Source organism: Poeciliopsis prolifica, unplaced genomic scaffold (assembly GCF_027474105.1).
Source record: "Poeciliopsis prolifica strain line A6 unplaced genomic scaffold, Auburn_PproV2 SCAFFOLD018, whole genome shotgun sequence".
Classification (NCBI taxonomy): domain Eukaryota; kingdom Metazoa; phylum Chordata; class Actinopteri; order Cyprinodontiformes; family Poeciliidae; genus Poeciliopsis; species Poeciliopsis prolifica.
In genome coordinates this window covers 10,284,093-10,308,928 of record NW_026562393.1, presented here as the reverse complement: position 1 = coordinate 10,308,928, position 24,836 = coordinate 10,284,093, and the positions used below count along the sequence as shown (strand labels likewise).

General features: G+C 37.1%; 1 protein-coding gene across 2 annotated transcripts in view; it reads right to left on the bottom strand.

Moving 5' to 3' along the window:
- dnmbp (dynamin binding protein) overlaps positions 1-22,262 on the bottom strand; it is a 59,725-nt gene extending 37,463 nt beyond the window's left edge. For both annotated transcript variants that reach the window (XM_055043212.1, XM_055043213.1), the window contains exons 1-3: positions 21,939-22,262; positions 5,643-5,797; positions 4,960-5,082 (exon numbers count right to left, since the gene is read on the bottom strand). In XM_055043212.1, the coding sequence (XP_054899187.1) occupies positions 4,960-5,082; positions 5,643-5,787 (268 nt within the window). In that variant the 5' untranslated portion in view covers positions 5,788-5,797; positions 21,939-22,262. The remainder of the gene's footprint in view (positions 1-4,959; positions 5,083-5,642; positions 5,798-21,938) is intronic.
- Positions 22,263-24,836: the final 2,574 nt, after the last annotated feature.

The following is a 24,836-nucleotide window of genomic DNA, read 5'->3' as shown; positions in this document are numbered from 1 at the left end:
GCTCAATAGCGCCACCTAGAAATTTTCAAAGGACCCTTTGCTATTCACTTACTTTATCCTAGAGACATGAAATTTGGTACACTTGTAGAGCTCCCCAGGACGCTCAAAATTTACAATTAATGTCATAGTGCAAGTATCACAGGAAGTCGGCCATTTTGGATTGAAGGTCCAATTTTGAGGCCATTTTTGCCGTTTACAGCCTCCGTATTTGATCGAACTCCTCCTAGAGATTTCGATTGATCGGCTTCAAACTCGGTCAGTCTGTTCATAAGGCATGTCCCATCTAAAGTTATCAAAACTGTGAGTTTTTGAGTATGCTGAAGGGGGATTAGCAGGGGTCAAAGTTCACCTACTCGCCATAAAAACATAAACTGCTATATCTCCTACACAGAAACTCACAGAGGAACCAGAGTTACTGTGATTAATCATCATTGGCTGCCCTACAATACCCTATGGTCGAATGATGACATCACTTAGACCACGCCCCCTGAGAACAGGAAGTGTCATGTTTTACTGAGAACGGTCGCTATCTGACCCCTTTGACCTCATCAACATGAAACTGTGCCCAGACACAGAGAACATGTTGGTGTGTTGAGGATTCCAACCCCGACCAGCTTCGATAGAGCAGGTGGGCATGGGGGCGTGGCGAAGTGACCTGTAACGCCATCGCCATACGTTTGGCTCTCAATTCCACATTTTCAGGCCCAGCTGCTCCAAACTCACAAGGATGGTCCCTCATCAACTCCCCTACAGGAATCCATCACAATATTTGGTGGGCGTGGCCTAATTTCTCTATAGCGCCCCCTAGAAAATTTTAAATGATCAGCCCCAAGCCATGCTTTGACCTACAATTACGAAACTTTGTACACATTTGTATCATGTCAGGACTTAAAAGAAAGTCTCTTGGAGCCATGGTCTAAACCCCACAGGAAGTCGGCCATTTTGGATTGAAGTTCAGATTTTGACCCCATTTTTGCCGTTTACAGCCTTCCTATTTGATCGAACTCCTCCTAGAGATTTCGATTGATCGGCTTCAAACTCGGTCAGTCTGCTCATAAGGCATGTCCCATCTAAAGTTATCTAAACGGTGAGTTTTTGAGAATGCTGAAGGGGGGTTAGCAGGGGTCAAAGTTCACCTACTCGCCGTAAAAAATAAACTGCTATATCTCCTACACAGAAACTCACAGAGGCACCAAAGTTTCTGGAATTGATCATCATCGGGTGTCCTACAATACCCTATGGTGGAATGATGACATCACTTAGGCCACGCCCCCTGAGAAAAGGAAGTGTCATGTTTTACTCTGAACGGTCGCTATCTGACCCCTTTGACCTCATCAACATGAAACTGTGCACAGACACAGAAGACATGTTGGTGTGTTGAGGATTCCAACCCCGACCAGCTTCGATTGAGCAGCTGGGCGTGGCGGCGTGGCGAAGTGACCTGTAACGCCATCGCCATACGTTTGGCTCTCAATTCCACATTTTTGGCCACAGCTGCTCCAAACTCACAAGGATGGATCTTCATCCACTCCCCGACAGGAATCCATCACAATATTTGTAGGGTGTGGCCTAATTTATCTATAGCGCCCCCTAGAAAATTTTAAAAGATCAGCCCCAAGCCATGCTTTAACCTACAATTACGAAACTTTGTACACGTGTGTACCATGTCAGGACTTACAAAAAAGTCTCTTGGAGCCATGGTCTAAACCCCAGAGGAAGTCGGCCATTTTAGATTGAAGTTCAGATTTTGATCCCATTTTTGCCGTTTATAAACCATTTCAGTAATTCGCCACTTGGGGTCAGTATTGCTCCACAAATGAAACAGCAGATAAACAGGATGAAGAACAATATCAGTATTTCGCCAGTAGGTGTCAGTGTTCCTCCACCAATGACAAACAGATCCACGGGCGGATGGGCGTGAAAACTTTGTGAGAGCGTTGCCATGACATTTCTAAAAGGATAGAAATGTATCAGATAATTTTTTGTTGAATTAAATCATGCAGTAAATGTAGCGTTTTCTTACTTCTTACAAACCATTTCAGTAATTCGCCACTCTGAGTAAGTATTACTCCAACAATGAAATAGAGTGCTTTAGAAACACAGCTGAAAATGATGAAAAATGACGAACAGTAGTACTTCGCCATGTGCATATGATCGGCTGTAAATGACATGTGGATCATCCGACTGACGACAAATTGGATACGTATGACCTTTGTTGACCTCTAAAGAGAACAACAGCATTGAAATATATTTTGACTCCACTGCGCGTCCTACATTAATCCGCCAGCTATATTTCCTCGCTAAACCAATGAATCTGCACCACATTTTTTGCATCGTCAAGGAGCGCCTCCGAACGCATCAGTGCGTACCGCCTGGTGGACGGGCGCGGAAACTGCGCAACAACTTCTGTGTTAGCGGGTGGCCAGCGTTGATGGAAACTGAGCAACAGCTTCCGCGATGCGGGCGGAAGAGCTGAAAACTGCGTGAGAGCTTCTGTGGTGGCTGGCGTGAGGCGCCGGTTGCTAGTACCCCGCGGTGGCAATAGGCCGGAGCGGCGCTTGGCTGCGAGGGCCGTTCGAGGCTGCTTGCAGCTTTAATTTCCTTTTGTGTTGTATTTATATTCTTTGTTTTGTATTTATATTCTTATTACATTTACTGTGTACCTTGTATTTAATTTGTATTTTTTTGTATTCCTTTGCGTATGCTTACTGTGTGCCACTTCTTTGCCTGTGAGCTGCTGATAACTTTAATTTCCCGAGGGAGTCTTCCCAAGGGATCAATAAAGTGCAAGTCTAAGTCTAAGTCTAAAAAGGCAGAAAAAAATGCTAATTATCGCTTCTGGACATAGTAAAGGAAGGTAGAAGCTACGTGGCAGTAGGGCGTCAATACGGAATAAATGAATCTTTGCTTCGTTCTATAAAGAAGGAGGAAAATAACATTTGGAGGCGTCTTCTCAGAAAGACGCTACAGTGAATCGGAGTCGGCACAAAGAGGCCCAGTCAGAGGAACTGTCACAATGTGTCCAACCTCACTGTTTGATTAATAAAATTATTAATTTACAGTACTTCTAAAAACTACTCTAGTTATTTTTAAGAAAACAAGTATTTGGGCCTGAAAACAGGTTTTGATCTTTGGTTTTGTTCGTGTATAATAATTGCAAAAAATAAAGCTGACTACTTTGAGGATTTTGCCTCTCACTGGTTATTTTTGGAATTTAACCAAACATAACCGAGGGTTCATTGTATTTACCAACATTTCAGACAGGAAAAAAAAAAACATATCAGCCAAAACTGGAATCGATAAGTCAAGCTTTTTAAAGATCGTCCAGAAAACTGCAGTGTGTGCACTACCAGCTTAAACTAATAAAAACCTAGAGAAACTAAACAGTACCTAATAAAGACGGGAAAACACACTGCAAAAATGTATTAAAACTAACTAAATTACACAAACAAAAGGTCACAATGAAACTACAATGAAGAAAAACCCAGGTTCTGAGAGAGGTGAACTTTCTTACACATAAAAACCATGTTCTGGTAGCAATATGAAGGTAATTTCTCCATTATGAAACGACACATCGAGTCTGTTTTGTCTTGAACGTCATGTTGGCACTGCTAACTGACATTCCTTTGGCGACGGGAGTGACCCCGTCAGCTTATAAGCCTTTATCACGGCGTTAAAGTCACTCTGCTAAGAGCCTTGTAAGCTAACACCAGCAACTTGAATTTTATCCAAGTGAAGCCTCAACAAAGAGAGGCTGACTGATTTAGCAATGTTTAGAGGCACAATAGCAACAGAAGCAACTTTAAAGATTAGCTGGTTATCGTTTGAAACACAAAGCTTTCTGGCAATCTCTGATGGAGCAAGAGATAGGGATTCAGATTTAATGCAGATAATGTGACGAATGGTTGACTGAGAAGAGAAGAAATTCAGTTTTAGAGGAGCTTAGATCTTGATATAGTCAAAATAAAAAGACACCTCACAATGAAACTTAATATATTTGACACTGCCGTTAATTTTTTGTTAGAAATCTAAACATTTAAAAGCACAAAACAACACTGGGAGCTGCTCTACAAGGTAAAACAGAGCAATTCTTCAGAAAAGAGCACAAAAGAATCACAGAACAGCTGATGACTAGGCCTGTCACAATAACAAATTTTGGTTATGATTGCGATAAACAATAATGTTGTTTGGAATCCATTATCAATTGTTGTAGCTGTAATGGGAAAATAATCCAGGAACATTCTCTCAAACATTAATAAACTTTAAATTAAAATGAATATTTAACTGTGGAACTGGAGGACATTTTAAATATCCAAAATAAATAGACAAAACATAAATAAAATAAATAATGATGTCTCTGTAAACAAAACTGCCCTTCTGAAAAACCAAATCACAAGATTGAAAATTTTTGTTAGAGAGAAAAGGAAAAAAACAACAATAAATTACACAAATGGAAATTATTGAGTTTGTTTTAATTTATCGTGTAATTAATTGATAAATTGACTTATTGCGACAGGCCTAATGATGAGAGGAGAATCATCAGAAAGAATGATCAGAATGAACAAGTTGGCCTCTGATCGCCATCTAGTGGAAAGTTTGGTAAATTAACATAATTAAAAACATTTCCAAACTTCCTCCACATCTTTTCTAGGTCACTAAATAAAAATCAAGTAAGGATAAATTAGTAAAGTCTAAATGTAAAGGGAAAGACTCAATCACAGGACAAAAAAAGAAAAGCAGAAATCAGCTGATTTCTGCTTTTCTTTTTTACCTGAATTTACCTGAACTCTGGGACATCAACAAGAAGCGTTAAACTGAGAAAACACAAGCTGTTAATGTAAACAGTGATTCTGCAGGAAAAAGAGGCTTTAATGTACATCAGATGTGATGTAGACAGATCTCTAAACGCTTCTTTCATTCAGTTAAACGTCTTTATGACAGAGTGAAATGCAGAAGTACCTCTCTTTAAGGGCAGAGTGCCGGACTGTGCTGAGCTGAAATCATTGATGCACACATAGAGTCTGTCTCCAGGCTTGGTGCCGGGGATCGTCACCTCTTCCACAAACGTGCTGGGGAACTGACCTGCAGACAGAAGAAGAAGAATGATGTCAGTCAGTACATAGAAAACATGAAGAATGGTTTCTGAAGAGCAACATGATGACACATTTACACATGGAGGAAAGGAAGGAAAGATGGAGGGATGCAAGACTGAAGGAAAGAAAACAGTGAGAATGAGGGAGGAGGAAAGGAACCAAGCAAGCAAGGAGGACTGGATGAAAGCTATGGAAGGAAACGAGGAAGGAAGAGAGGGAGGTAGGAGGAAAAGAACAAAGCAAACAAGAAAGGAAGGATGGAAGAAAAGGAAGAGAGGAAGGGAGGAGGAAAGGAAGGAAAGAGGAAAGAAGGAAAGCAAGCAGGGAAAGAAGGAAGAGAGGGAAAGAGGAGGAAAGGAGCCAAGCAAACAGGGAAGGGAGGAAGAAAAGAAGGAAGGGAGAGAGGATAAATGGAAGGAAAGAGGAAAGAAGAAAGGATGAATATACAGAAGGGAAAGAAAGAAAGCCAGCAGTGAGTGAATAAAGGAAGGAACGAAGGAAAGAAGGAAGGCGAATGAACCATATTGATAAAACTTGTTGAAAACTTACCTGTTACGCCATCTTTGTTGCCAAGCAACCAGAACTCATCCACTACGCCCAGCACCTCGATGACATCGCCAGGGAAAAGTGGGAGCTCCTCCGAGACGCTGGGGAGGAACTCAAAGAGGGCGCGCACCACCGAGCCCGCTTCCATCCCTCATAACCTGCAGGGAGACAGAGAGACAGAGACGCTGCTGTTACTTTGTTCAAAACCAAAATATGCAGCACAAAATGAAGCAATCAGTGCAACGCGTTGCATCCAACCACTGGGTCTCTTGGTTGGGTCTCTTTAAGGTCCTCACTATGCAAAGCAACAAGTTTTTGCACTCAGTGAGTAAGAAGAGCGTGAGAAACCCACGACCAAAACAGATAAAAGAGAGGAAAGAAAACAAAAGAGAGAGCTCAAGCTAAGACGACTGAATTACATTCCTCAACACTTCGTTCCTGATTCATAAAGTTTCAAATCTGTGCATTTACAACCCTCTCTTATTCTGAAGTTAAAGTTTTTTTAGTTCACCTGCTCCCTGTTTGCTTCCTTCAGCTGATCGCTGTGTTAGTATAATTAACATGATTACAGTGTTGAAGAGTTTTCTTTGTTTACAGCATTAAAGGAACATTTAAACACCAAGCTGTGCAGAAAACATCATTGAACCAGTATTATAATTGTTTTTTATTTTATTTTATTATAGTTTAGTCACATTGCGACAATATGTTTGTCTAATTCAGCAAACATGACATTTTTGGGATACCATATTAAAAAAAATCTGTTGAAAACAAACCCCAAAAGCTACTTTCCTCAGTCGGATATGTGATCTTAACACGGTAAACCTTTTTGCAGAGCTCTGGGATTGTCCAATAAACATTTATTAGGCTGCAAAAATGCTTCCAAAGCTAATATACCAAAAAATAGCTAATTGAGCATCTTTTGACCACTCCTCAAACATGTATGTTTCATTGGATTTCTATAAAACGTCTTTACTACAGGTAAATTAGGCTGCTGAATAACATAAAGACATCCATTTTTGGCTATATTGAACAAATTTTTTTATATTTGTGGTAGGAAATAGGGACTTTTGTTTTTTGCTCATCCTATCCATCAAGCACCTGATGCATCTCAGGCACCATGCCGACTGAAACATGTCTCGGCTTGGCTGTTTGTGACACGTTTCCATGAAACAGTTTCCTAATCTGACACGTTGGCTTTCCTGTAAACTGACTCAGACTGCTGGATTCAGCTGCAGATGCTTCAAGTGCTTTCAACAGTCTGACAAAAATAGGAAATAAATTCCTCCAACATTTCATCACGCATTTTTAAACAAATTAAGGTTGGTTGTGAACAGCTGGACAGCTTTCAGTTTTGTATTTGTTCTCGGCTGTGAAAGCACAAAGTTTCCATCAACAGTTTAAACACATCAACAGTTTAAACACCAAGACGCAAACAACCAAGTGAGGAATGAGTTTCAAGATTTGTGTTCAACAACGGAAATCTCACTGGTCGTGTCTGAGCGAGTGCTTGCTTGTGCTGCTCTTCACAAATACTGTAACTAATTCAGGAATGATACAAATAGGCTTATGATCAGAGTTAGTATTAAATTTCACAAAAAGTTCCTCTGAACTGTTTCCATAAACAGATCCACTGTCGGCTGTAAAGAGGAACCAAAGTTTTGTCATTAAATTCTCTAAAAAAAAAAAATCAGAGAAGCTGCTAAAACTCATCAACATGTTGCTTTTCAGAGCATTGGAAACGTGTTTAACTAACGTCATTCTCACACTTAATTTCTGAGAAGTAGGCTCAATAAATTTCTGCCTGCACCAAACATTCACACTAGTGGTGACACAGCATGCACAACCCTCTGAACTTTATGGCACCCCTCATAAATATGAGCAAAAAACTTTAAAACAAATTCATCTTTTCCCTATTACTGCAGAAGCATTGAGAATGAGGAATTATTCTTGTCCTGCAACCAAAAACACCCGGTGGAAACCATAAAAACTATAATAGAATAAATGTAACTGAAGCATTTTTGCATTACATATATGTGACTCTTTTGGACAATTTGGTTGTCAAGAATATTAAATTATTGGCAAACTTTGACTTTCTACCACTTTTCAAAAATAAGAAAGTGAAGAAAACATGCCAGGGTTTCCCCCGGTGTATCATAAGCCTGGCGGGCCACCAGGCTTTACTTGGGACACCAACAAGCTAAGTATTGTTTATTCATTCAAGTTTGGTTTGAGAAAAAGAATGAATATGTGGATGAACAGCCGATTTTCATTAAATTCGGCTTAGGATCTGTGATGCTACGAGCCGATTTCTCTTTCAAAGATTACAGGAACTTAACTTGTTTTTTAAAATAAATTCTGCCATTCTCAGTAGTACTCTGCAGTTCAAAGCACTTTGAGTGGTCAAAATGACTGGAAGAGCTCTATATAAGTTCAATACCACCTGTCTAGGACGTTAAGATATGAAGTTCTTGTCTGAAGATAAGAACCTCCAAATAAGTCAAAACTATGGAAAAAATGCATTTATATTGGATGATTTAGTTCAATTTCATTAGGGCCCCAAAACTGAACCTAAAGTTTCCTGACTTGTGCAGTCGCCATGCTGCAGAAGCTAATCCTTTGGATCTGCATCCAGCCAGACAAGCTCCTTACTGTTATCTCTGGGTTCATGAGTGCATCGGCAGCCTTGGCACTCGCTGACTTTCACCCTGTGGTCTGGAAACTGACTGCACAGGAACTGTGTCATGGCAGTTTTCCAGGAATTCTTTACACCCTGAAAACATTTACACAGACTAATCAGTTTTTATCAAAGTCATCATGTGATCTTTGCTATTGCAACTACAAGTTTAATTACTGATAATCGTTAATGCTGCAAAATCTGTTCATCTCATTCTTAGAAAATAGTCTACAGCTACCGACAGATCAATTAAACTTAAGTAGAAATCTCTAAATAGTGGAATTCCTGGTAAATCTGCAAAAAGCCTTTAAAAAAAGTTACTTTTATTGCATTTTACTCTAAAAATGTGCTACGTTTTCAAACCGAGACTTGAGATTTGCTGTTGGAAAGTTAAATTTAAGTCTCTGACCTGTGTTTTATACCAAATGTCCTGTTATTTTTACTTTTATTTCCTGCTTTGATTGAAGATAAGGAGATGTTTGTGTTACGAGCTACTTTCTTGTAGTCATTGCTGACTTATGAACAACTGAAGCAGTAGTCCCAATATGGCTCCACTGCACTGTTTTTATTTGATAAAGTGTAATTTAAAGGGAAAAAGTATAGATCAGCAGTCTGCCATGAGTTTTGTTTATTTTTAAACTGTTGATGCACATCAAAGTATATTTGGTGTTTAAACTGTTACAATTGTTTTAAAGGGAGTCCTAGAAAAACAGGAACTAATGGATTACTAATTAAAAGTGCCTCTGATTTCAGAATAATTTAATTTAGTACAAAACATTTTGTTATATTTATGATAAACAAATTGGCATGGATGCAAATAAATGTGTCACTTTCAGTTTCATAAAAAAAATTATAATCATTATTTTAAATTTTCTTCTTCACTTAATAAGTTTCACAAAACTGAATGTTTTTTCAGAATATTTTGAGATTATGCTAAATTAAAAAATACCTTTTTCTACGTATTTTTTTTTTTTAATTAGATATTTTTAAAAAAATCAGGAATGGAATATCAGTGATGTATAACAACTTTTTTTTATTATTAAAACTTAAATAAGCTACAGTGAAGCAGTTCCTGGTGGTTCCAGGTGTGGCAGGAGGAAATGTGCATCAGGTAAACTATGAATTTGTTTTACTTGTGAAGTCTTGTGAAGTACAAGGAGCATTTCCAGCACTTAATCTCTTGTTGACAAACTCTTTCCAGGCGTGTCTCTCCCATAAAGACTCAAGGGCTTTTCTGATAAGCATTGGGACTGACTTTTGCACAACAAAAATGTAAAATAACTAACATTTTTAACAGCAAAAAAAAAGTACATCAGAATCTGTAAAAATGAATAAATAAAAAGATAAATGGGAACACACCGATTCGTGACATTGTATTGGAAGTTAAAGGAGGTAATTGGGACATTGTGGCTGTAACTGGAGTGTGCCATTTGGCATAGTGCTGGAGAAAGTAACAGGATTACAACACTCTACTCATGCAGCACAGCTGACAGATGGGCAACACACCAGCTACCTAACCCACGACACGACCCTAAAACCTCAACACCCGTTAGTTACAGTATGCTTGTGATACTAGGCGCTTACAAGATGGTAAGAAATTCATACAGCTAATCTCCTGAGGGAAAACCTACAGTTAAATGAGTCTTAGTTTAATGCAAACAACTTTTAAAAACAGCTTAACTTTCCTTGCAATTTAAAAGGATTCAAACAATAAAAGCAGGAGATTTTTCAATCAGTAGAAGTAATCAACATATTCCAGTCAGCAATAGATTAAACTTATATTGTTGTTTTGTAATAAAAATAGAAACAAAAATGTTTTTGTTCAAGAAAGTTTAACATTTAAGATGTATAACCATTGAAAGTAGATTTTCTTTCTTACATATAAAATATAATCAATGGAAATATTTAACAACGTTTCAGACAATGTTTCAATGTTAAATACAATGTTTCAGTTGTATTTTTGTGTTTTTTTATAATGTAAAGCACTTTGAAATACTTGTTGCTGAAATGTGATATACAAATAAGAATTGATTGATTGATTTGCTCAGTATTTCCATTACAGCTTAAAGGTTTGATTCAACTATCCAAAGTTTCTTTGCTGCTGACTCTTTTCTGCCTCCCTGCTGAGAGAATCAGGTCCTCTGCTGGAGAGTCCAGTGAACCAGACCTGATCAATCAAATCTGAAAGTTTATATTTCTCAAGATAAAAATAAAATCCTAAAAAAAAGTTCAGAATAATGGAACAAATGGTGATTTTGTAACATTAACATTATTGTAGCAGTTGTGAATTAACTAAATTTGTGTTTTGTGTTTATGATGTAAAGCACTTTGAAATGCCTTGTAGCTGAAATGTGATATACAAATAAAATTTGATTGATTGATTGATTCATTAAATTAGAATAGAATCTAATAATCTAATTCAGCTTTTGCTTATGATTTTAACCATAATAATATTTTAGTTTAATAATAATGAAACAACTGATGACTATTAACAAAAGAAAAACATTGTGTGTCAAATAAAATGACAAATGTTAACTTTCTGAACTACCAGTGAAAAACCATCTAGATTTTAATAATCAATCCACTTAAAGATTATCCATAGAGGCAAAAAAAATAGTTAAAAATATTTTTTAAATGTTTAAAGTTGACAAGAAATTTGAAAATATGATTAGGTAAATCTGTTATTGGAAGAATTTAACAAAACCCAAACACCAACTATAAAGTCTTAGAAAAGGCAGACATAAACAAACCAAATAAATAAACAACTTTAGCCTGGTGGGGTCACAAGTAAAGCCTGGTGGCCCGCCAGGCTCAATATACAGTAGGGGAAACCCTGATTAACAAATAAAATTATGAAAATGTTTGTAAAGGTGTCTCTATTGGTGATTGTAATTAATATTTGAAAAAGTAAGTTAAGAATTATAAATGTATGCAAACAACCAACTGAACATTGTAATACATCAGATCTGAATAATCAAACCAGGCAGATATTTATGATTTTATATATTTTTTTCTACTTTCAGTGGTTGCACAACTGCTGATTCTAAGATAAAAGATGGAAAATTATTTTCCACAGTATGAACTGTTGTGAACTGGTGTAAGTTTGACACAACTCTGAGTCATGTCAGCTTTTCAAACTCAAACAGGTCTAGCTAGAGACAAAACCTTCTGAGTAGAGTGAAATCCTATGTGCTGACTGCTGGTGTCTCAACAATACTGTGTTCATTTTCAGACATCTGGTCATAAACACACACAGGGAGAATCCTCTGGAGCGCGCTGAATGACAGCGGATGATACCGTTTGTTTACTGGGAAGCTGGCTGCCGTCCAGAACGCTGAGTCCACACAAACGCATTCAGGCAGGTGGACGACACGGGACAGTTCTAGATATCACAAACTGTGGGACGTCTGCTGCAGCCCTGCTGCTCGTTCGGTCTGTCAGCAGATATGAATGACAAGGGCTGGTTAGAGAGACGAGGCTGCGGCCGGCTGACAGCTGTCATGTGGGGTAATTTTATGACCGTTTGTTTATAAAGTCGACACCACAGGAACGCCCTCTGACAGCGCGACAAAACCAAAACCAGTGTATATATTACTGTGTATTTCTTTGGAAAGAAATATCTAATCTAGATGAAAACCATATCCAGTAAATTATCATTTATATTTGCACAAGCCACATATATTTATGAAATTCAATTATTCAGCACTCAACTCTCTTCTGGACTTGTACTTTTAACAAAACTACATTTTTTAGTTTTAAGAGTCAAAAAATATTAATATTAGTATCTGTTTTTTATTTTTATGATATGTTTTTGGTGTAAAACCTGTGACGTATTATTATTGCCATCCATCACTATAGATATCGGACTGAATTTTTAGTCAACTAAATTATAAATTAAACTCAACAATTTCCATTTAGATGATTTTTTTGTTTTCCTGTTTTCTCACTTTAAAAAAAAACACTAGTTTTTATAATAATTATTTTATATGTTTTTTTTTTTTTTTTTTGGACATTTAAGTTGTCATCCAGTTCCAGTGTTAAATGTTCATTAGAATTTAAAGTTCTTTAAGAATATGTTATTGCATTATTATGCTATTACTCAAAACGACAATATCATTCTTTATCGCAATAATAAAATTTGTTAGTCTTATCGGCCTACATATCGCACATCCCTATGGAGAATCATGAAAGAGTGGTAAATGTTTCCAGATGTTTTTTGGTGACTGAAATTGCTCCAAAAGCGCTTTGGCAACTCATCCAGAAGGTCACAAAAGAACCAAAAAAAATAATCTAAAAAACTTCAGGTCACCATTGCCTCAGTTAAAGTCTGAGTTCATGATTCAGGAAATAAAAAAAAAAACAGACTGGATGGAAATTACGTGGGAGTTCCAAAGCCAACATCACTGCTGGTCAAAAAGAACACAAAGGCCTGTCTTACACTAGCAAAAAACATCTTGATGGTCCCCAAGAGTTTCGGGGTGATAGTCTGACTGACAGGTGGAACATTTAGGGAAGTGTGAGCCATGTTAAATCTGGTGCAAATCTAACATTTCAGAAAAAGAAAATCACAAAAACACTGGAATTGTGACAATCATTGATTGTTTTTGCTGTGACTTTTTGCTTTGCGATTGACCAAAGTGCGTTTTGGTCAATCACACTTTATTTATGCAGCAGGACAATAATACAAAGAAACAAACCCAACTTTGAATCACCCTAAAAAGATAAATTAGGGTTTTGGAGTGACCCAGTCAGTAGGTGATTAGGACTTTAGTGTTGTCTTGGTGACAGAAAGTAACATCTTCACATAACTAAGCAGTAACTTCTTCGCTGAGGTATGCATGAATGCTTAGACACGGTGAAATACTAACGTCATTGGTCAAGAAGGCTTTAACAAACTGATGCACCAACCAGTCAACAATTATCAGTATATTTCTTTAGTTAATTAAAAGCATCAAAACTGAGAGGTCTCCCTTTCTTCAGTGATTAAATAAACTAATAAATTGCATGTTGTCAGATGCACTCATCTAAATTAGTTTACAAAAAAGTAAAATGAAATCAGCTATAAGCAAAGCAACAAAAGTTTATATAATATTAAATTGGGAAACTAAAAGTTCTCACAAATTCATTAGAAGAGTTTCCCCCAGTGTATTATAAGCCTGGCGGGCCACCAGGCTTTACTTGCCATCCCACCAGGCTAAGAATCATTTGATTACTTTAAATAGTTTTTTTTTGTACAAGTAACAATGACAGTAAAGATGGATTAAGACACAGTTGACGCTTTGAACTAGGCCAATTGCAATGTCCCTGTAAATGTCTCTTGGCCTCACGCTATTATTTCCAGATTATGCTCATGTACCTCCAGATTTTCAACATCTTTTTTACACAAAAGCACATTTGGCCGCTGATGGTCTCACCAAGGGCCCCGACCACCGGGTTCAACCCTGTATCTGTACATTTTATAGTCTTTTCAAACAAAATCAGAGTCGTCAAAATTGGAATCAGCAGGTTGAACATAAAAGAAAACCATCGACTAGCAACAATGTGATTGATTGATTTCTATTTCACTGCTCTAACCAGCAGTGTTGAACTCCTCAGAACCTCCTGTCCACCAGCTTTTCATTGTTCCCCTGACTGAACACTGAAAACATGATGAGTGGTTAATCATTTGAATCAGGTGTAAAAGTATGAAAACGTCTAAACCATGCAGGACATTGGGTCCGCAGCCGAGACCACCACTCTGGATAACTAAATCTAGTACTTTTATGTTTCATTCATCTGCATTAAACAGTGAAATGAAAAAAGCTCAACAACTGAAAACAACTTCGAAGAGTCCTGGAAGTTTGTATTATTTTCTGGACTCATCATTTTTACTTCTGATTCAGCCCAGAGTTTATGTTTTCCATTTTACAATGCACTGCTGGATAAAAAGAGAACATCTGGCAAGCTGAGTCAAATGCTGAAAGACGCCAAACACTGTTCAAATATTTGGTACCGAGAGGCGTGCATACCAGGGTAAGCACAAACAGGAAAGAAGTGGTGAAAGATGAGCAGGATACAAAGGATTTGCACAAACTGGTCCTTCTATTGTCTTTACCAGTTTCATTAGAGTACAATAAAGGCTGGTGCTTTTGTCAGGTGCTCTCCAAGTTCCCCAATTTAAATTTGCTTCAATGTGGTTACAGTTTCTAAATGTCCCTAATTCACCATTTGTCCCTCTGGCCGACAGTTACTTGAGTCCTTTCCATAATTTCCACTCTGACCTTTATAAAGAGGAATGGTTTACGTGTACTACCTGGAACATTTGAGATGTTGTTCACCATTAAACGGCCATTGTCTTTAACAGCTGAGAGGAGGTACTGGAAAGCTGCAGAGGTTGCTGCTCATTGTAGGAAAATCCCTGGGTGGGTTTGTTTAAAGCGACTGGAAACACTCTTTCTTTGGCTCGAACGGTGCTCTGCATAAATCCACCTCAGTCTTCACATTTTCATGTAGTTTGCATTCCAGCATCTCTGCAGCAGTCTGGCTAACACACAAGCATTCCACAGGCGGACAAACACCGCCACGCCGCTTTCCAAATCCTGTCTCATCCTGACGTTGTTGCCTTCATGTTCCATAACTTCCCTCTGGTCACATATTCTTCATTCCTTTCCTCCTCCAAAGCGTGCATGTTAAATATTAATGACTTAGACTGTATGACACACACGCACGTGTTTTCAGGAGCCGAGCGGATGGAAATGCCTTCCTTTTTTTCCTTTTTTTGCATAGACATTTCCACAGAGGGAGAGAGAAACAGCTTGCATGTTTGCTGCGAAAGGGGCCGAGGATGTGTTGCCATAGATACAGTTTGTATGGAATAAGGAGGACCCCAGAGAGGTGCCCAGGGATATGCCGCACCCTTAAAAACACAGCCCAGTCCTAATAGTTTGCATATGAGCTGTTACACAACAGATGGGATCATGTCATGGCAGCAGAAACATTATGAATTCACAGAGAAATGTGGGGAAACCCAGAAAATACAGGAATTCTAACTTTAATGAGGGTTAGGGGTGAACTGAGGACAATGTTGAGAGATTTCCAGGCCACTCTGCTAAAATCTATTTGCTTTATAAGTCGATAAAAGTTCTTCTAATGCATTTATGAATCATCTTAGCGGACAAGCCTTGCTAAAATCCTCCCCTGCAATAATTTATTCAGGTATTGCCAAAATAGCCAAATGGCAATCCCTCGATGGATTATACTGTAATAACCTACAAAGTGGGAAGAAATGCTGTAATGGGACAACATGGTTAAACCGCAGAGCTAAGCAATAATATCTCTGGATCAATGTGAGTCAGAGAAATGACTCCTCAGACAAGGTTTCCCCCAGAAAGTTTGCTAAACCCGGTGGTTGGGTCCCAGGGCAGTCCTTCATCCAGCAGCCCATCGTGTTTTCCAGTTAAAAAATGTTTGAAGTTGACAGGAAATTAGAAAATATCACTTGATAATTGTGTGTTATTGAAAGATAAATACCTAAACATAATCTATAAAGTTGTAAAAAAAATTGCAAACATTTTACAAAGACTTAAATTAATAAGCAATGCTTAGCCTGGTGGGGGCACAAGTAAAGCCTGGTGGCCCGCCAGGCTGATAATGCTCTGAAAAAAAAAGCAGAAAAAAAAAAAACATTAAGATTTTAGAAAAAGCTATTTTTCTGAATTGAAAAAAGTTGATGCATGCCGTATTCAGGGTTCCCTACAATGTATTATAAGCCTGGCGGGCCACCAGGCTTTCCTTGTGCCCCCACCAAGTTTTTTAAAAATGTTTGCATTTTTAAGACTTGATAGTTGGTGCTCAGATATTTATCTTCTAATCTTCTAATAACGTATAATTATTAAGTGATATTTTCCAATTTCCTGTCAATTAAAAAAAAATTTAATAAATGTCTGCCCTAACATCCAAACAACAGGCTTAGCAAGTTTCCTGGGGGAAACGTTCAATATTTCTGATCGTTGTTCAACTTCGAATTATGTTTTGATCAAGTTTAAAAATGGCTACATTTCCCTTCACACATTTTACTAAACACATGATATGTAAATGATGTGTTTTATCAACACAATAATAAATGTTACTGCTGCCACATTTTTAGATAAACAAGACAATTTTATTTCTGGCACACATTTTGAGCAATGAGGCGATTCAAAGTGCTTTACAAAGTCAGAAGGAAAAACAAGAAAAAAGCATTAAATAGAAGTGGCTAAGTAAAGACTAACCCATTACTACAGATTAAAAAACAGGCTACAATTTATGATGTTCCAGTTATGTTAATCAAAAACAGCCTTGATTTAGAGGAAGTCATTGCTTTGGCTGTTTTGCAGTTTTCTGGACGTTTGTTCCAGATTAAAGGAGCATAAAAACTGAATGAATGTTGCTTCTTTTTACAACATGTTCTCATTATAACTTAGCAAGAAAACCATGCTGTTTGGTGCCAAAGTGGTTGGAAAATAACTTAAAATTAGCTGCTTTCAGGTGATTAAAAGGGAGCAAAGAAACCCAAAAGTCAAAAGTCATAAAATTATCTGTGAAGATGCTTGTTGTTAATCAAGCAACTTTTAAAAAAATAGTGAGCAGAAGATAAAGTTGAATGTATATAGCAAAGCTGTTCTGCTTTATTGTTTTCAGCTTTCAACTTTTGTTTGTTGTAGATTTGGAAACAAATACAAAATTTTAAAAATCATGGAGTTAAGATAAGCATCTACATTCTGAAAAGAATAAACAGATACACCTCTGTTTGCAAGAACTAATGCTACATATGCTAATATAATTTTAACATTTCAAATAAATCCTGCTCTGAAAAAAAGAAAACAGGTCACCAAACTTAAAAAAGGAGTTCATTTGTTACAAGTAATCAAATTAACCTTATTCAAGTAAATGTATTCAGTGTTCACTTTCAACAAATGTAAATAAATTAAGGTTGACTAAATGCGCCATTTTCATTTTTGCAGTGTGGTTAGCAACAACTGCTCTTCACACAAGGTGTGATATTGACTCAGCTCTGCTGCTAAGAATATTTAATAGCAGTTAGAAAGTCAGGAAATAAATTAAGTTGACTGCAGCGTTTCCCAGAGTTTATAATAAGCCTGGTGGGCAACCAGGCTTTATTTGCCACCCCACCAGGCTGAGAACTGTTTATTTATTTTAGTTGTCTTTTTTTAAACATTGCCATTCTTAAGTCTTTATAGTTGGTGTTAGATATTAATCTGCCAGTTTTCCAATAAAGCATAATTATCAGAATGCAGACTGCAAATTTGATGCATTTATTGCCTTGCCAGTCGACTTTAAAAAATTTTTAACTAAACATGGCGGAAGGCTGGATGACTGCCCAAGCGCCCTGAGCATCGGGTTTAGCAAGTTTTCTGGGGGAAACCCTGAACTGCTTTCCTTAACTATAGATCTTGTTCACATTTTATGGGTCAGAGACTTACAAAACTTATAAGCTGTAAAAGGGGGACACAAAAAAAAACTGTAATTGTTACAGCTTTCTTCAAATAAATCCTTTCAGACGTATTACATAAAACTTTAAATTTTGTGTAAACTATTTTATAATGGCAGAGTGTAAAATGTTTGAAAGTATTGTCATTTATTTATATAAACACATTGTTGATTTATGATACTTCCAGCTCTCAACTTGTCAGATTTCAATGAAATCAATGCAAACATACCAACGAGTTCTGTTGTCGTCTGATTAATAAAAAACAATGCAAGTCTGAAAAACGTAAGGCAGAGAGGAGAGAAGTTAAAGTATAGTGACATGCATGCACTTATAACATTTAGAATATAAAGTTAAAAAAATGATATATAAAATAGTTTCATGAACAGAAAAAATGTCTAAGTTAATTCAGCGAATGGAGTTTTTCACTACCTGTTTCCATGTATTTTCAATAACTGATATCTTTTTTACTTTAACTGGAACTTTTCTTTAGCATGTCAAGATGAACTCCATTTGTTTAATCTCTGAATTGAACAAAACAGCACAACTTTTCAAATTTAATAAGCAAACAACTATACGTTGCTAGTGAGACATAATGCACACAAAGGTAAACACTGATCTCATATTTCTTCATTACCATGTTCAGATATCTGACCCCATTAGTCTTTAATAATTCAGTGTAAGAAATGCATTAAAAACCTTTATGAGTTGCTGAAGCACAGAGGTGAGACTGAATCAAACTGTTTTATGGTAAAACTCAGATGAATAAAGTCTTTAAGTACATTTAACAATATTTCTGGCTGATTGTGTCAGCAAACATTTGAACAACAAACAAAGTCTTGTCATGTCTCACTTTGAACATAACTTACATTTTGAATCAAGCAGTGTGTTTTTCTGTTTATGTCATGCAACACTGTCAGCAAAACCCACATAAATCTTTAAAATTAACAGCCAGGAAACAAACATCTCTACTATCCAGAAATGCAAAAGTCCAAAATCCAGGCAGCACAACGGAAGGTCAAAGCTAATCTGCTGGTAGCAACTGGTGAGACATCTGGACAGCAAGACGGATACGACAGAAACGACAAAGGCACAAAAACACAGGTGAACTTAAATACAGAGAGGGTAGTCAGGGAACGAGACATACCTGAGAGACTCAAAAGACACAAAAACCTAAAATAAACACACAGAAAAACTCAAATCCTTACAAAAATGTAAAGTCATCAGGCACTTTATTGAGCACACCTTGCTAGTCCTGTGTTGGACAATATTTAGCCCTCAGAAATGACTTAACAATAATCAAGGCAGGTGCATTTAAATTATGCTCAACTGGTACACAGTTACAGTTTTTAAGTAAATATTGTCATTGTCTTAAATAACCTCCTGTCTGTCTTAATGAAGTAAAACTGGAAGTAAATAAGCTAGCTGTGCTAATTAACCAGCACGGCTTATTAAAAATCTTCTACAAAAGAACAAATCTTCAACATTTAAGCTCGTTTACATGCATTTCCCATTTCTGTTCTTGCCGACTTGAAAAAGAGGAAACTCCTCATTTTCAGCATTACCCAGATGTTTTGCTTTTACATTTAAAAGATAAGTGTCCAAAACAGCAGTTGTATGGTCTGAGATGCTTCATCCACCAAGGCAATAAATGCATCAAATTTGCAGTCTGCTGCTTATCCTGCTCTAGCCAACTGTAACTTCATCTTAATAACATTAATAGGTGGTTATCCCTTCATTTTCAATCCATGAATTTCCAAAATAGCTGATTTACTTTCTAACAGACAAGAGAAAATAGATTAAAACACAGAGGGTGGGAAAGGCAGAGTAATTGATTCCTCTAAAAGCTTTTCTTCATCTCATTAAAAGGATCGTAAACTACTGCAGAAAATACATATTTGAAACTGCAACATTTCAAAACCTCGACAATGGTAATCAACCCATACTTATGCTACATCATTGATCAATACTTTTATGTTGTTTAAACCAAATTCTGACCCTTTCTTAAACTATCGCAGTTCTCGTTGAACCAAGCGATGTTTTTGCAATCTGGTAACATTCAGTTTTGGGTGACCTCGCGTGAATCGTCGCCTCAGTTTCCTGTTCTTAGCTGACAGAAGTGGCACCCGGTGTGGTTTTCTGCTGCTGTAGCCCATCTGTTTCAAGTTACGACGTTTTCTGCGTTCAGAAATGGTATTCTGCAAATATTGGTTCTAACAAGTTGGTTAATTAAGCAGTTACTGTCTTTCTTTCATCGCCATCTGTCTGCCAGTCGAAATCGCTGTTCTCTGCCACTCAGATGCTCAGTTTGAACTTTTGCAAGTTGTCTTCACTGCATTTTTGCCTGATTGCCTGATTCCCTGTTTGTGATAACAACAAATAGACCAGCCTTTATTACACACACTTCTACTCCATGTTCCCTTCTGGGCATTTAGCTTTAGCATTTAATGGCCACAGAAGATGGCCATTAAATGTAAGTCAGAACAGTGTTAAAGGTGGGTGTCCCAATATGAGCATTTCAAATCAGTCGATATCAATAATTACTGATTCGTTTTTTTGTTTTAAATATCTGAAATACCAAACTAGTGGCGTGACTTTTCTGTGATGAGACACGGTGGCAAAAATTGAAACTGCTGCTGCGCAAGTTACCCAACAGGTTGTTGCTAGGTAACTAAAGAGTGAGTGAGTGAGTTGATGCTACCAACTTTGGGCGGCTAAAGTCTTTCCTCTGCCTACATCCCCCAGAATGCAGTGCGGTTCATGTTTGGAATTCAGCAAAATTATTCAACAGTCTATCAGTTACATCATCTATTGATAATGATCATCATGTGTCCATCACTATATATGTATTGTTGCTTATATATTGTCCAGCCTTAGGTGGGCACAAGTTATAGAGTATCTGCACATTACAGATTCTTTTTTTTTTTTTTTGTCACCTTTGAATGTTTCTGGTCATCAAACACAATTGAGCATAATAAAACAAGTTGGACTATCAAATCTCAAATGCTCACTCAACTTATTAAGACAAAAGAATTGTGCTGTGGTCCGGTTATTATTTGAGCATAATAAACCAATTTTTGACCACAGCTGGTCAAAAATGATACAAGATCAAAAGAATCAAGAAATCCTTTAAACAGAATCTGCAAGACTATATAAAGTAGGCCAAGCAATCTAAAATAAAATAAAAAACACACCACACAATGCCCTGATATAAACAAAGTAATTTCTATGCAGGGCTCCAGTTAACCACACAGAGAGCAGTTTTCACAAATAGAGAAACAATAATAAGTGATCATCTTCCCAGATGCGGATGACCTACCAAAATGTCTCCAACAGCACATTGATGGCTCATTTGCAGTACTACCAATCTCACTTGCCAAAATCCCTCCACAGTAATGTGAAAAACTCCATGGCAGTTATTACAAATGCTTATTATTAGATTTATAGCTAAATCCTAAAGGAAGCTCCATGGATGCAGAGAGAGACGGGAAGCTCAAACTATTTCTTCCATCAATCATAATCAATCGACTCCAGCATCTCAAAAGGATTTAAAGAGGAGCGGCAAAAGTAAATGAGGTGGATTAGCAGTGATTGCCAACAACTGACAGTGTCGCTGGGACATAGTAATGTGAAATATTGGCTCTGCTGCCTCGCTATTGAACTGTAAGTATGTCATGACAGTGACATTTAAACTCAAGACACTTAAATGATAGGAATTATGACCTTTCATTGATAATAAAGTACTTTTAAACTGAATTGAGACCAAATAGTTTCTCACTGCACTGCATCATACAACACTAATTTTGATTTTTAAAAATGACTTTATTCATCTAGCTGATCTCAGCTGTAAGGTTTAGGGGTTTGTGGTTAGAGTTGATGTTAGACTGTGTTCACATCATGGAACAGCTGACAGCAGAGGCCACAGCTGACACCCAGCAGGGTGATTTCTCTGCAGCATTAGTGTTGCTCACTCCCATTCACAACACAGGATGCACAATAAACTATGTCTGCAAAGCATTTACTTTAGCAGGAGAGGCACAAAAAAAAAAACAACGTGAAAATGTCCACCAAGAAAAAAAAAAGAAGAAAAAGAACCACGTCGTTCATCCTGGGTTTGTGTTACGGTTAAATGTATTCAGCTTTTAGTCGCTTTTCTTACCTGCGAGTTGTTTCTTGAATCCCTGGATCTGGCCGTTAGACCCAGTCAGACGAGATATCCAACTTCTTCTTCGGGCCGGTGATGTGTGAGGAGGTGGAGGTGGTGGTGTTGTGGCAGAGTTGCCTCCCCTCGGCGACACAACTTTTTTCAGCAGCTACGCGTCTCCACGGGTCGAACCCAGAGGTCGAGAGAGCATGGTGACGGAAGAAAGTGGCCCACGGTGATCCACGGGTGACTGTCTGTCTCCGTGCGGGGAGCTGTCATCACGTTTCACACGGGACAAGCCGTTGCGAGCTGTTCTGCGCCTTCCCGTGCCTTCATACAAGCAACGCCACCCACATTTACAGAGAGGTGCCCCGCGCATGCCTGAATAAAAAGAAAAAGAAAAAAAAGCACGAGGTTTGCACGAACTGATTATTACCTAACAAAATAAGCAGTTTTGGTATTCATTACATTTATAAAGTATGTTTTCTTAATTACTTTAGCAAGCTGAGTATCAGTTTGAACTACATTTTCAGGCGTTTTTAGCTTACTACGTGTATATAATAGGCATTTATTTACCCTATTTTCTATTGATTTAAATGCACATTGGTCACCTGAAGAAATTTGTTGGGCTCCCTGGATGTACTTTTATTTTATTGGATGTACAAATTATCTAATTGCCTAAAGTTTTAATTTTTTTTAAAGAAATCATGCAGACCTTAATGATTACATCTGGAGAAAAGTCACTATGAAACAGCTAAATAAAACCACCAAGAGAAGACAGAGAGGAAATACAAACACAGAGGCATACAATGACTGGCATGAGTTTAGTCAAATACACCATAGCTACATGCAAGACCAACAAGTGTGTTTTATTTCTGGGCCGTTCTGTCTCCTGCTCCTGAGTATACCATTAATTATATTCTGTATACTACTCTTACCAGGTTTAAATGACTTCTTCTACACTCTTTTTTATTATTTTTATTGTGTTAAAGCATCCAAAAGCTTCTCTATCAAATGCTACAGAGCACATGATGCGTTTCAAGATTATTTAATCTCTTCAAAAGCAGAAAATACTCAATTTAAAGCCTTAGTTTACTCACCTTGCACACATAATCTCATATTTGCTCTGAGGTTGGCATTAAAAATTACATGATGAAGAAAAACTGTTTAATTTTTTTATTATTATTTAAGTTCCTGCAGTAATTTTGATCTAAAAACAATGATTGAACATGCTGATTGTGATGTAAAATTTGCACAGACAGTGTGATTGCTTATGAAGGATTTCCTTCATTCTGCCAAACCCTGAACATTTCCTCAGTTTATTACCTAATTTATGCACAACTCAGTACATGCTGGAGCTGTCCAGTCACATAACATCAAAAGATGTCCACAGTAATTTTAGGAAGTAGCATGACATAAGACATGTGATATGTACATATGTATGTGTTTTCTCTTGTACTGCAAAACTGAATAATTTCAGTGGAATAGTGACATTTAGAGCTTTCAGCTTGGAGATTTTAGCTTGTAAAAGTCTATGACAGGCGTAAACGTAGTTAACAAGAACACCATTGCGAAAAGGTTGTCTTTACTTTATTTTACTGTCTTCTCAAACACTGTCATTTGAAGTGGCTGTGACACTTAAATCATACTTTTATGAAAACATAATCACAGCCCCTTCAGAAAGGATTACAGGTTTCGAAAGTACATGTTTTTTTCTACCCACTGCTCATTCTGTGTTGTGGTGTGAAAAGTTAAATCAAGCTTTTCTCTTTTTTTGCTGCGTCTGCTGTACTGACAGCTTCCTCATATGTGATCCTGTACATGCAGAACAATGGCAGGAAATAAGGCCGGTGAGACGCAGCTGCCTTGAAGAGCGAGCGAGGAAAAGGAAAAAAGATACAGGAGAATTCCCATTAATCACACAGACACCTGCAAAGGAGGGTTTTATTCATTCTGATTCTATTTTAAATGTAAATTAATTTGTATTTCTATTTGTGTCTGGAAATGTTGCCTGACAATATAAAGTGTCCATTTGCATAATATTTACTGTTATTACTATCATTATAATATAAATAGAATTATATATTAATAATTACTATTATTTAAAAAAATATTATCATTACATTTGTATTATTTCTAAGATTATTAATAAGATTTTCATAATATGAAGGATTATTTTATATTAAAATTATAATAGTTAATACTAACAATAATAATAATAACTTGAATTACTAATTTTTATTTTATTTTGTATTTTCTTTCCTTCATTCATTTTATGAATTGTCAGTTTTTCATGTATCCTCAGTATAGTTTTTCAGCAGACTTGAGTATTATTTTTCTAATCAAGTAATCATTATGACAATTGCTCATTTAAAAAAAGAAAAAACAAAACAATAAAAAAATAAAATGATGGATTATTGTTATTAATTATTTTACTTTTAAATTAAACATCAAAGTTTGCCATTCATATGCTGCCCTCTAACTGTTATATACTTCCAAATACATTTCTAACAGTCAAAAGCTGTTGTCTGTTAATTGTTTAATTATCTTTGAAATATTCATCTGACATTATTCTCCTTACTCATTACTGATTCATCAACAAAGAAACAAAATCTTATAAAAATGCATTGTCTCATTGTTTCAGTGCATTTTAAGGCTCCAAGCAAACCCAGGCTTTCTTCACTTGCTCCATCAACTGTGAGTCAACCACAGTGGGTAGAAAAGTGTAGAGTCACGACTGTCAGACGCCGGTGGGCTTCATTGACGCCACTTTCGGCCAAGTTTACACAAACGCAAGCGTGACCTCACGTTCACACACGGACTCAGTGAAGCCTCCAGATCTGAGTGAAACGCCTGCTCTCCGTTTTCACAGTGGCCACTTTCATCTCAGGGCTTTATGTGGGTCTATTGTTT